Here is a 13,816-nt window from a genome sequence, read left to right on the forward strand (position 1 = left end):
GGAGAGGTGCATACTTAGCTTTCATTTATTTTGTCTGGTTTGATGAAGCATTTGGGCCATGCAGTTTGTAGGAGAATCTGCTGTAGCTGTGATCTGGCAAAGTCATCATTTGTAACTAAACTCTGGAGCCTAATTGTGAGCCAATAATGACTTACAGCCAGTAGCAGTGTTTAGTGACAAACATGTAGCAGCACCTTGTAATGTCCAGTCTTTTTGCCAAAAGTCACTGAAAGTTTTGGACCACAGACCTCTAATAGCAGAGAAGGGTGTGTTGTTGCTTTTACACAGTGTGGAGTCTGTACAGGAGTGTGTTGGCTGCTGTAATGTGTTGTGGGTTAGTTGTTTATTATTCCTCTCCTTATCTGGACTTATAATAAAGCATGAAAAAGAACAAGTAGAGCGGAAAATGGCACATGATGTCTCATCAGTTGTTTTGTCCTCAGCCTTCTCCTGTTCCTCTCCTCCTTTTCTCTGTCAAGTAATTGGTTTTGTAAGTGCTTTAGTTCTTACAGAAAATAGGTTCTGAGGACAGAAACAGGTTCTGTTTGTACACAATGGCACCCTGAAAAAGTGTGGAAATTGCATAGTGAGGTGTGGAAATAGAGAAGCAAGTGTGAATAAAAGTGTGCAAGTAGGTTGCTCCCTACTAAAAAGGATTCATGGAAGCAAATAACAAGTTCCTGGCTAAAATGTGACCCTAAGATGATAAAAAGTGTGCTTTTTTCCACTAGTGAAGGCAATTGCTAAGTGTCACTAAGAAAAAGACTACTGGTGATAGTCCGGTATCAGCCTGGTATCACTGCCAGCACATTTAGGCTTTTTGGCAAGAAGTTCAGGTTAATGCTGTAGTTTTTTCTAACAGCAGCAGTTTGGAGCAATTCTGAAGTGATCTTGGCTGCACCTTTGTTACTTGTGCTGGCACAAAGTTCTGTGACACCATGTGGTGAACCTCATTGTGAGCTGATTGAGGATTAAGACCAACTTTTCTTGCCTGGGTTAATGTAGTTAAACCTTATCAGTTTTGTGATACCTTTTACTGTGCATCTGCACAAGTGTCTGGGCACAAGTAGATAAAATAGCTGGGGAAAAGCTATTCTGTTATACATCTCATGAATGAGGGTTATAAAGAAGAAAGAATGGCTCTTTCAAAGCTGTGTACTGTGCAGCCAAACTGGGCACAAAGACAACATGTATAGGACAGGGTACACTTTTTCATTTGTGGAAGCTGTGTGGTGACCAAGTACCTCTCTTTTATGTTGTAAAATACTGGCTGCAGCTTTTTACTGCTCTGTTAAATGGCATGCTAATTTTCCAAGCTGGTGTAATTCAGCCAGTGCATGCTCAGTGATGTTGTACAGCCTTGTCCTGCACCTGCCTTCAGGAAAATGACTGAGTGACTTGCTGTAGAAGCAGGAAGCTTGTCCCAAGCTTTTTTCCTCAGTTTGGGTACTGTAGCTCACAAGGTAGTGTCCCTGGTTGTGCTCAACTCTACCTCACGAAAGAGGTGAGAAGTTCTGTGAGCACATGGTGGCTGTCATGAGTTGACAGCAGCACTAAATCAAATAGTTGGTCCCTAGACCCTTGAACTCTCAGAACTTTCATAGAACTCAAAAGTCTTGGATTTGTCTGTATTCTGACTAAATTTGTATATTTTTCATATTGCTCTATAGAATCTCGTGTTGGTTTGTGAAGTAACAGTATGTGAGCTGTAAGACTTCAAGGTGTGGTATTAAGAAGGAAGCATGAGTATTGCCAGTCAAGGATTTGTGAAAGGAACAAGTTTTACTGTAAAACCTCTTCCAGGCATGTGGGGTCTCATTATTTTTAATTTTTGAGGCTTATTTATGTTGAAAGATGTAGAATAAAACTCTCTTCCTCAGAGGAAAAGCCACTACTTAACTTAAACACTTCTTTGCATCCTGAGAAAAGGTCCAAGTGTTCCTCCTCATTATTTCATATCCAGTCATATTTGGAGGATATTTGGTAGAGAAATAGAGGTCTGGCATGGCCTATTCAGGCTGAGACACATCTGTATGGTGGTGGTTAAATTAGTATTTGCATGATAAACAGTGGCCTCCCTGTGGTTTGGAAAGGATCTGATAAATTGGAGGAACTCAAATATACTTGGAAACTGGAAAAAAAAAGGCCTTGAAATTAAAGCCATTAATTTTAAAAGTATGAAGATGAAGTTGTCATTCTGAGTCTAATGAGGAGGGATAGCACAGGCTGTGAAGTCCTTAATGCAGTACATTGGAGTGTAGAAGAATAATCAGAATTATTTTTGTTACAGTTGGTTTCTGCTAGCAAAGAACACTTAAAATTAGTGATGTAAATTATAATAGTATAATTTGTTGTCAGCCTCACTTGCACAGCTCTTCCACTTACTCAGTTCAGATGAGATGTCTTTTTGAGTGAGTATTTTAATGAAAGAACAGCTGTTAAGGTTCAGAAAACCAACTGAAACCTGCAGCACTGTCCTAAATGTTGTACCACACCTTTCCTTTCATTTTGGACAGTCTCTCCAGCTGCACAAAAGAAATTCTATTTATGAACAAGCATTTCAAAGTAGATCCACTTCTTGGCATGAAGCAAACAATTCTAACCTCAGGTGAAACTTGTAGTTTCATTGTTTTATGTGTCTATCTTAAAATATGCCATTATTTCCCTAATAAATTCTCCAGAGGCACGAGATCTCTATGGATGTTTTAACATCTATTCAAAAAGCAGTAGTTGCAAGATGGATGTGTTTCCTCTTCAGGAAAGTGACCTTGTTGAATAATTTGGCCTTATTCTAAGGAAAATTTCCTTCACACAGAGGGTAGCAGACTTCCAAGGTTCTCAGCAATTGCAAGCTCTTTTCAAGCTTATAATGACAAAATAAAGTATTAATTGAGGAAGCTTCAGGTAGCTCCTAGCACAAAGGGAATGAGTGGGGGAGGGAAGAGTGTGGCCAGCCCAGGAGAGCTGATAAACTGGTTCAGTGCCCTGTTACAGTAATATCTAGTGGGACTTGTGCCATGTGCTGTATAGATAAAAAAAAAATCCTCCCTCCTATAAAACTTTACAGCCTGACAGGGTCTTCTCAACTTTTGAGGAAGTTCTCAAGGCTTCCAGATGTGGTTAAAATACACCAGCAGACACTGTTTCCAAGTACTTTTGTTTCAGTTATAGAAAGCCAAGCATATATTGTAAAGGAGATTTGTTACTTACTGTCCTCTTAGTCACTCAACCTTTTTTTCAGTGCCTTGAGCTTTTGCTGGAAATAGTGCAGCTTACTCTCCCTTTCAGCATGTGATGTCACATGTCATGTTCTTAGAGTTTTTGGTCTGAATCTCCAAAGAACTAGCAAAGAAATTTTTTGTGACTTAGCAGGATTCTGTGCAAAAGATCTCAAGTTGCAGAGGAGATATGTCTGCTTTGTCATGGAACTGAGCACTGACTTCTCCAGAACCTGGTCAGAAATAGCTGGAAGGACAAGGTTACTGTTCGAGTTAGAGAACACTGCAGTTCTCTGGAGGACAGATAGTCTGTGTGATCCTGCTTTTTCAACGTGGTCCCCCTGACAAATGGTTTCAGTGCTCTGCAGTTGTCAAAAACAAAGTGCAGTCTCTAACTGAGGGGAAAGGTTTTTTAAGGTGGTAAAAGCACAGGTAATCAAATAACTTGGACACTTATGAAGAGAATGTTTTGGAAGACGCATTTGTCTGAAAACTGTAAGAACTAACTATCATCTGCCATGTTGGATTGTCCTTGAGGTTCTTTTCCTTATGGGTATTGAATATCCTCTGTGAATAAATAGTCTTTTAAACATCCCTAACTATTATTCCCATCTTAACTCATCTTGTTACTCTTTTCATCTGGCTCAGGATAAATCAGCTGTAAGACTTTTTGACACTATTTTGTTATGAAAACACATTTTCTGTAGCTACTGTCTGATAGTTGAATAGGTTGGTATTACCTTTTATCTGGGGAGTGATGGAAAGGAAGAATTTGTTGGAAGACCTTATCGTTAAGTCTCTGATTTGTCCATTTCCCTTTCAGGGACAGCTGAAATGTAACTACTGTTACCTTAATGTGCTCCTGTGTTTCACATGAAGCTGGTACCTGATTAAAGTAAATGATGTGTACTGGCTTTTTAAATGTGAGTTCTATGGAACTGGCAAGTTGCAGACTTCAAATGGTTTGAATTGGACTAATTAACAGCAGATCCAATGGAGATTTAAACTTGGGGTTCTGCTGTTTACTCAGAGTAGCTTCTTTAGAAGGAGGTTATAAATACATCTACTGATGCATTTACAAAGTAAAAATGAAATTGTTTGTCTCATATGCAGATGCTGATAAAAAATAAGATTAAAAATCTCATTGCTGTCCTATCTTTTAATCTGCTCTGTTATTTCCTACCTGTTAAACAATAACACCAAGGGAATATTACCACAGCTCAGTGTTTGTCTCTGTGGGGCTCAAGGATATAAAGTTGTCACTAGCACTATGTGCTGCTGTACAGAAAAAAAAAAAGGCTTTGTAGCCCAAGGATGTTTGTTTAAAAATTGACTTTGTATCTGGAAAGGAAGTGTATGTACAATGCTATCTTCTTTGGCTATACAGAAAGAACAATGTTCACATAAAGCGTGTTGCTGTTTTTTAAAGCAATCTTCCTCTCCATCCTGAGGTGGTGGTGGGGGAGTGAATAATGACCCTTGGCTTGATGGAGCTATGAGCCACTTATTTATAGCTCCTTTATAGGATGCTGGATTTGCAGGCTCTGTGCTTTGTCTGAGAAATCTAGACCATTAAGAATGCCTTTTTAGTAATATTTTTTAGGTAAATTAGTTACAAACTTGTCTTACTGTGTAGATGCTACTGATGAGGCTTAATTGAAGGCCTTTACACACAGACCTTGTTTTAAGCATGGCTGTTATGTTGCTTTCCACCAATAAGCTGAGATTTAAAAAGCAGTCAGTCTGCTAAAGATGTTTTGATGATAGGAAAGATATTTTTCAATGGCTTTTCTACTTTAAAGAATTACCAAAAAAATTCACTGCATTGATTATAAGAAAATGTAAAATATTAATAAAGCTGATTGGAACAGTCTTCATGGTGGTGAACTTCAAGACCTTGTATATTTAATTTAGATAAAGCTATTCCTGTCCCTTAGTTGAAGATGAAGTGTTTTGCCTTCTAGCCTTAAGATTGAAAATGGAAACCCAACTGCCAGATTGTAATTTCCTCTCAGCTGAAATGAGAATTGGATCAAAGCTCTTTCATTAAGGATGAATTATCACTCTTCATTTTCCAGTTTATTCGCATGGGCTAATGTTGTAACTCTTGAAACAGTTTGATATTTAGTAATATATCAGAAAACATTGCAAATAATTAGGTGCCAGAGGCTTATTTATAAAGATCAGCTGTTCAGGAATTTCTTCAAGTTACATTGGAAAACCCCATCTTTTAAAGGCATTGTTAACTGCACATTAGGAAAACTAAAAACTGCATGCAGTTTCCTTGAAGTGAATGCTGACTCTTTCCACAGTTAAAACTTTTTTTTTCTGATTGATTTCAGTACTCATCTGAGAAGCTGAACAAAAGTGGCAGCTTGTTCCCTTTCGAAATCAATGGTAAGTTCTTCAGAAACCTTAGCTGTGTTTTACTGAGGTAATTGGTATAGCAAGCAGCTTTTCTTTTGTAAATAAGGTGAGGGGGATGGAGCATGCTGCTCTAGAGTCTGCTGGTTTAAGCTGGTCTTTGAACAATACTGGGAATAGCTGGTTGTTAGTTTTGTACTTGTGATCTGCTTTGCATAGTAAAAAGCCCATGTAATACTTTATTTTGTTGTTCAATATCTGCCTTGGTGTGCAGAAGCACACTAATGCTGTTTTTCATGTTAAACATCTTCAGATTCCTCAGCTTGTAGAAATCTTTGTACACCTTATTATATTCTTTATCACACAGACCATCCAGTATGATGCAAACCAGAAGATGAGGTCCAGTGCCCTCATAGAAGTGTTATTTGCTTTCATTCCACCTTGGTCCTATTAGAATAAGTTTCATCTAGCAAAAAGAAGAGTTCCAGTTACTGATATGTGAACTTTGCACTGCTTTAAGGCATGGAGCTGAAATTTTGCATGTTATGTTTTCTCTGAGCAAGGAGGACTTTTATTTGCTCAGTGGGATTCCTCACAAAACATGAATCTTGGTTTGTGAGAAGTTTCAAATGGTGCTTTGTCTAAATAGCATTACCAACTAGGCAGGTATCCTGGTGGGAGTCTGTTATAGACCACCCAACCAGGATGAAGAGAGGCAGACAAAATACTCTGTAAGCAGCTGGGAGAAGCCTCACAATTGCTGGTCCTTGTTGTCATGGGGGACTTCAGCACACCAGATGTCTGCTGGAAATACAATACAGCAGAGAGGAAGCAGTCCAGGAGGTTCCTGGACTTTGTGGAAGAAAACTCCCTGATGCAGCTGATGAGTGAGCTCAGCCAGGGGAGAGACCCTGCTGGTTTTAAACAGGGAAGGACTGGTGGTGATGTGGGGATCAGAGGCTGCCTGGGGTGTTTGATCCTTGGAGAAGGAAGAAGGCAGGGATTAGGAGAACTGCCACCTGGAACTTCTGGAGGGCAGACTTCAGCCTGTGTAGGAGCCTGGTTGGCAGAATCCCTTGGGAGGCAGTCCTGAATGACAGGAGTCCAGGAAATGTTAAAGGTGCAGCAGGAGGCTGTTGAAAGATGAGCCAGTGGGGAAGATGATTGGCCTGATTGAACAGAGAGCTTTGGCTGGAGCTCAAGGCTAAGAAAAAAGCCAGGAGAGGTGACCTTTGGAGGGAGGGGAAGGCAACTCAGGAGGACTATAAGGATGTTGTCAGGTTATGCAGGGAGACAATTAGAAGGGCCAGAGTTCAGCAAGAAGCTAATCTGGCTACTGCCATAAAACACAATTTAAAATGTTTCTGTAAATGCATCAGCAACAAAAGGAGGGCCAAGGAGAATGTCCATCCTTTACTGGATGCCAGGAGGATATAGGGACAAAGGAGAGGATGTAAGCTGAGGTGCTTAATGCTTTCTTTGCCACAGTCTTTACCAGTTGTTCTCTGAGTGCTCAGCCCCTTGGGCTGGAAGATGGGTGGGGAGCAGAATGGAGCCCCCATAATCCAGGGGGAAATGGTCAGAGATCTGCTCCATCACTTAGACCCCCCCCAGGTCTGTGGGGCTGGATGGGATCAACCCAAGAGGGAGTCATGGAGGGGCTCACTGAGCCACTCTGGCATTTACCAGCAGCCCTGGCTCCCTGGGGAGGTCCCAGGGGACTGGAGGTCACCAAATGTGACCTCAGCTACCAGAAGGGCCTGGAGGAGGATCTGGGAACTACAGGCCTGTCAGTCTGGGCTCTATGAAAGGCAGGTCCTGCTTGACCAACTCAGTCTCCTTCTCTAACAAGGTGACCTGTCTTGTGAATGAGGGAAAGGCTTCTCCTGAATAGCAGGTGGCAGGACAAGAGGAAATGGCCTCAAATTGCACCAGGGGAGGCCTAGATTGGATGTTAGGAAAAATTTCTTCACTGGAAGGGTTGTTAAGTATGGAAACTGGCTGCCCAGGGCAATGGTGGAGTCACCATCCCTGCAGGTATTTAAAATACATGTAGATGTGGCACTTGGAGCATGGTTTAGTGGTGGACTTGGTGGATTTAAGTTAATGGTTGGACTCTGATCTTAGAGATGTTTTCCAGACTAAATTATTAGGTGCTTCTGCCATGTAAACAAGAAAACACAGATTCTTGACATTTTATTTTTACATTAAACTTTTAAATAAGTCTCCTAGCCTGGAAAAAAGCTTCCCAAGGATTTTAAAAAAATGAGGTGAGTTCCAGCTAGGAAATTGTCCTCCAGTAGATGCTAGGAGTTTCATACATTAGCTGGACCCCATTGTGTTGGCTCTTTTACTTGCATTGAATTATGGATGGTCCCTGCCTTGAAGAGCTTGCATGCTTAAGGCAAAGCACAGTATGTGGTTGTACCCATCTGAAAGAATGGAGGAGGAAGGACAGAGGAATTCTAATAAAACATGTTTGAATAGGCCAGCTGTCTGCACAGTTAAATGATTTTGAGACAATAGGGTGTTCTTTAAATAAGATCCAAATAAACAGGATAATCCATGACATACTTTGGGCATGGAACATGTACAACTATTTGGGTTTGCAACTTATAAAGCTACTCAGCAAGTCTTTTAGCTGTTTATTGCTCTAAAACTTAGTTTAGAAAGTCAACCATAAGAATATACTAGTATTCAGTGTTTAGGCTCTATCTAGGTTCTTAAAATAGGTGTATGGGGAAAAATGGGTATTTTAAATGTTCTTTCTTTAAAGCCAGGATAAGTGAAACTTATTTGGCTAATTGGTTTAAATTAGCAAATTTTCTAACCAAGCATGAAGCGCTGTTAGCTGGCCAACAGTTTTGCTGCTTTTCAATTTGCAAATCCAAAGTCTGCTGTAGTTCTTCTTACACTTCATTGTATAATGTGGAGGAACAGCTGTAAAATGTGCAGAATGTTCTCAAAGAAATGCTTCACAAAAGAGTGAGAGGCTGCACTGGCAGACTGCTTTTAACCCAGCGTTGCCACTTCAGATGAGAAGTTGTGCACTGTGTCTGCATTCACAGTAAGACTTGCAGGAGGTTCTTAAGGGATACTTTATTTTATGCATTAAATTAAGATTTGGGGTTTTTTCTTATAGTCAGAGTGTAAGGGGGGAGACAACAGTCTTCAGTCTGATTTAACTTATACTGTTTCTAATTTAAAGTAGAGCTTTTCAGAGCAGAGAATGTGAACACCCTTTGGAAGTTTTCTTTAATAAGGTGTTTTTAATAGAAAAGCATAAGAGCTAAATGAAGAACAGCAGTCTGAAGTGATTATCCAGCTCTTGCATAAAGAAATAAAAAGTTCCCTGATTGCTTCTTATGTTGTTAATCTGTTTTGCTTGTACCTGAGCTTGTTCACTATTCTGTGATTTAATTGTAGTGTATGCTGTGCACCAGGAAACTGTCCTGTTGCTCACTGAAAAAAACCCATTGTAGTTATTCAGTGTAAAGGAAAATGTAATAACAAGGTATATATATTGAAATACCTGCATTGGTTCCTGATTAAATACTTTGATCTTTGTGGTTTTGAATTTTCTACTTTTTTTTTTTTTAGTGTGAAATTTTGATTGGGAACTGAGTATTTATGGCTCATCTTCTAAAGATGAATTTGATGGCTATACATTAAACTAGGTTTTACTCAAATCATTCTTTCTCCTTTCACCTCTCATCTGTATCTTTTCTTGCTTTCAGAAGACAGTCCTTGGAAAGCTTTAAATGGGGGTTACCCAATCCAGCCTGACACAACCAGGAGTTCAGCTTACCCTTTCCCAGTGTGCCCGTTCAGCACCGGCACTGCCAGCAATGGCAGCCTGCCGTGGCAGCAGGAGCCCTCCAGCACGTCCATGGTGTCGGGATGGATCAGCGAGCTGAACCTGAACGAGAACTCGGGCCAGCCCCTGGCACCGCCCACCAAGCGCCACTGCCGCTCGCTGTCAGAGCCCGATGAGCTGGCTCGCTGCCGCTCCCCCTGGAAGCCCGGCAGCTCCAAGGTTTGGACTCCTGTGTCAAAGAGACGCTGTAACAGCGGCGGCAGCGCTACCTTGCAGCGCTGCAACAGCCACGGAAGTGCCACCTTGCAGAGAAGCACAAGCATCAGCCTGCCACAAAACATCCTGTCCCTAAACAACGTCTTCACCATCACCAGCTTCAACACCTCTCCAGTACCCAGACCTTCCTCTGCCAGCAGCGGGTTTGTGGACAGCAGCGAGGGCAGCACGAGCTCTAGCACCCGCTGGAATTCCGGAGGCCCTTGTGACTTTAACCCAAGGCGCCGCCTGTCCCTCTCCCAGGAGCACATCACCGAGACGGGGAATCTCTTGCCTTCAGCCAGCAGCACTCCCACCTCCACACCCGAGCTCAGCCGGCGGCAGGGCCTGCTCAGGTGCCGCTCGCAGCCCTGCGTCCTGAACGAGAAGAAAAGCCGGCTGAAGCGCAGACGGGAGGAGGATGTACGATGGAACAGGCCATCGTTAGACTTTTTTAAAATGACACGGGTGAGATTTTACTTTGCTCAGTGTGGGAAGGGTGCTCTTGCAGAAAGGCTGTCTCTAGATCAGCAGCACTAATTTGTAGTTGTTGCTTCTGCCCTGTGTCTGTCACCTTTGGCAGGAGAGCAGTTTGGTTGCACTGTACTCTAAAACAACTTAGGTTCTGCCTGTGAAACCCAGTTCTTGAAGTCTATTCTACTTGATATAGAATGCTGAGAGCTCTGAAAATATTCTTAAAAGCAGAGGCCACAGAAAAATGGCTTGCTTTTTGAAAAGCAAGGAGGCCATGGGGAATGGAGTAGACATGGTAGCAAAAAGTTAATACCCCAGGGCAATGATTTGAGTAATCTTATTGCAAATCTGTTTGATTAAGCCTTTCCTTGGTTTGAGTAATTCTATAAAGCTAAATAAGAGCAAGCAAACCCCTGTATAAATGGATTAACTAAAGAAGCTGCAAATAAGCAGTAGGAAAGAGACAGTATTCTAATGTGGCATCTACAGGTGCTCTAGCTTGATGGAGAGGTGTTTTACTCCAGAGTTTTATTTAGAGTTTTTCCTTCCACATTAGAGTAGAGGTGCAAGAGCTAGAAAAGTTCAGTTCATGCCCATACTTTGTATGGAATACAAATGCACGTTACAGAACTCACTTCTTTAGAGTTTCTTGGTCAACAGAGTTGAGTGCTACAGTTAAAAATGTAAAACCAAGTCTAACATTATGGTCAGAACACTTTGTGCTTGTGAATGTAACCTTACTGCCTTCAGTAGATACCAGATTTGGAAGGCATGTGTGATAGTTCTCTTATGGTTAGTGGTGAGGAGGCAGATTGCAAAAGTAGCAGTAAAATTGTAAGGAAGGGATATAGTTGTGCACCAGTGTCCCTGTATGTGATGCACCATGCAAAAGAAAAGCTGAATAGGACACAGTGTTGGCTGAAACAGGCAGTTTGTGGTACCCCAGTATTAGTAGGCTTTACATCAAAATACCAGTAAGATAAATACTGGAACTGTTTGATGCTAAGTGATTTATATCTACTTGGCTAAAAGTCTCTATAATGACAACTGTCCTTCCCTTGTACTTTTGTGAAACAGCTTCCTTATGTTTTAAAGGATTTTCCTCTTTAAAAATACAAAATTTTTGGTGGAGCTGTGGGGCTAAAGCAATCTGTTTAGTTACTGATAAGGCTGGTAACCAGTTCTGTTCTAGGTATGACTAGACAGTGTTCTCAGTTTTGGCTAAGATGCAAGTTTACTAGTTAGCTAATCAGATCTTACCTGTTTCTCTGTGTTAATCACTGTTGGGATTAGTTTGCTAATCTAGACCAGAAGTATTATTGGATTTGCCTTTCAACTGCCTGTGTGGTCTAATGTAGGTTTCTTTATGTAAAATTGAAAACCTGCTCCTTTTTTTGGCTAGGCTCAGTGCTTGCATGCTTCAGGCTCTGGAGGTGAGATGCAATATTTCAGGCTACTGAATAGCTTCAGTTGCTCAGATCTTACACCTTTTAAATAATCCATACAGCAGTGTGTATGGAGGAGACCTGTTACAGCCCATATCTATAGGAAGTTTTTGGCTGTTTAGAGTTGCTGCAGAATTGTATATGGCACTAATATTTAGCCAGTCTTGACTACTTTTTCCTGTAAGACTGTTTTGAAGTGATGATTTCTTGATGAGTAGCTTATTCTGCAGTGTCAAGACCTGATGTCTTCTTTCCAGTTATTTCAGTAGAATCTTCCTATTAAGATACTACTGTGTTTTTAATCAAATGCACGAACTATAGCTTGGAAATACATCAATTTCCAAACATGCTAAATTTTAATGAAAGCATCTGTTAAAAATGAGGCAAGCACTGGAAACATTTGAAGTAAAAATTGAATTAAGTTTCCAAGGAATATCAGGGTTTTTTAGAATGTCAGCTTGCTTACCCATTTTATTGTTAGAAGTCTTCTTATCTTACCTTCTCTGCATGCCCCAAATCCTAGCAGATGTATATGCTTTGAAATTTACATTGTGGTCTTAAGCAAAATTACTGCTGTGCAAAATGTCATGAGCTAGAACTACAGAAGACTTGTTTTGAAGTGTCATACAAGATGTCCAATATCTGCATAGAGCTCACTCAAGATCAGGGCTACCATTAGGGAAAGTTCAGTAAGGCCTTCCTTTCGTGTATCTTGATGGCTCCTTATTGTTTCCAAAAATACTTTTTCTGTGATTTCAAATTCATTTCCAAGTCAGTTTATGAAAGACCTATGAAAACAAGCACTTTTAAGGATTTTTGTTTTAGCTTTACTGCAAATATTTTGATGTTCTCAAATCTTCCTGAAAAGCTCAACTTTCCAAGTGGTTGCTCAAAACCAGGTCAGCAGTTAGATAATAGTGCTTGTGGAGAAATTAACATGGGGCAGATATGATTTCTGATAGATTTGAAGGTGGTATATTGGAGCCAAAACTGCTTGAAGATGAAAGTTTTGGGGCTGCAGAAATTTCTGTCAATGCTCTGGTGTCCTGAGAGGTTTACACAAACACCTGCTAAAGTTGCAGAAGGCTTCTCAGCGAGGAATTCTCTCAAATCAGTATTTATCAGCATTAAATGATTTATTTACTTCACAAAGCAAGGGCTTTTCAAGCCCAGCTTGAAGCAAGGGCTCTTACATCTGAATGAAGATCTTGAATAGCTGTGGTCAGGTGAAGCTTTAGAGGCAGAAGGGATGAAAGGTGTGTCTTGGTTTGATGTGTTTTGTTTTCTTGTTTTTGTTTTGGTGTTGGTTTTTTGTTTTGGGATTTTTTTTCATTACTGAACTGGTTTTTCTGCTAGTTGAGTTCTGAAAAGGTACTTGTTGTTTGTTGCTTCAGTCCCTATTAATTTGAGAAATACTAGTGCTAGCAAATCAAAAGTCTAATTCTGAAAGGGAAGTTTCAATTGTCATTGCTTTTTAAGTTCAGAATTCATTGATGAGAAAATTTAGATTATTAATTATCCTTGCCTGTTCTTAATTTCTGTCCTTGTTCCTGACTTGCTTCTTCCACTGTTGCATCTTTAATATTCTGAATTCTGCCTTTATTTAGAAGAGATAAAGAAATTGGGCAGCTCTGAATAGCATAAACTGTTTATTTCTATGTACTTTGTATTATTATTCTTCCACAGACTTTCACATTTCACTGCACTCCCCCTCTGGTTTAGGTTTTCATGCCTTCTTGGGAAGGAATATGCCATATCTTTAATTCTCATGGAAAATGCTACATTAATATCCAGTAAAGTGAGTGATTCATGTACATAGGAGATTGAAGTGTTCAGGCAGATTGCTGTGCATGCCTGCTCAGCTCTCACGTAGTGCTAAATTTGGGAAGGATCTTTTTCTGCACTCAAAGCTGAAAATTCAAACTTGTGAAACATTGAGACCTTCTAGGACATGACGACAGCTGTAAAAACAAGTGGAAAAGAGTGTAGGAAAAGATAACAAAAGCAAGAGCTGTTTCCAGGCCCCGAAGACACAAAATTACTTTCTCCATTCAGTTTTGTGTGCAAGGAGAGCTGTAGGAGTTGTAGCACAGCAGAACGTGGTGTCTGTGCCCTCTGAGCATTTGTTCACAACCAAATCAGAAAGAAGACTGAAATGAGAAGCTGGCTGCAGTGAGCAGTGTCAGCCCTCCTCCCTGGCAGCACACATCCTGTCACCCAGCTGTTTGGAGATGCCTGAGTGT

At 40.7% G+C, this 13,816-nt stretch overlaps 1 protein-coding gene across 2 annotated transcripts in view; it reads left to right on the plus strand.

Moving 5' to 3' along the window:
* FAM53A (family with sequence similarity 53 member A) overlaps positions 1-13,816 on the plus strand; it is a 70,765-nt gene that overhangs the window by 22,664 nt on the left and 34,285 nt on the right. For both annotated transcript variants that reach the window (XM_050973591.1, XM_030239050.2), the window contains exons 3-4: positions 5,561-5,615; positions 9,320-10,122. In XM_050973591.1, the coding sequence (XP_050829548.1) occupies positions 5,561-5,615; positions 9,320-10,122 (858 nt within the window). The remainder of the gene's footprint in view (positions 1-5,560; positions 5,616-9,319; positions 10,123-13,816) is intronic.

The sequence above is a fragment of the Serinus canaria genome, chromosome 4 (assembly GCF_022539315.1).
Source record: "Serinus canaria isolate serCan28SL12 chromosome 4, serCan2020, whole genome shotgun sequence".
Taxonomy (NCBI): domain Eukaryota; kingdom Metazoa; phylum Chordata; class Aves; order Passeriformes; family Fringillidae; genus Serinus; species Serinus canaria.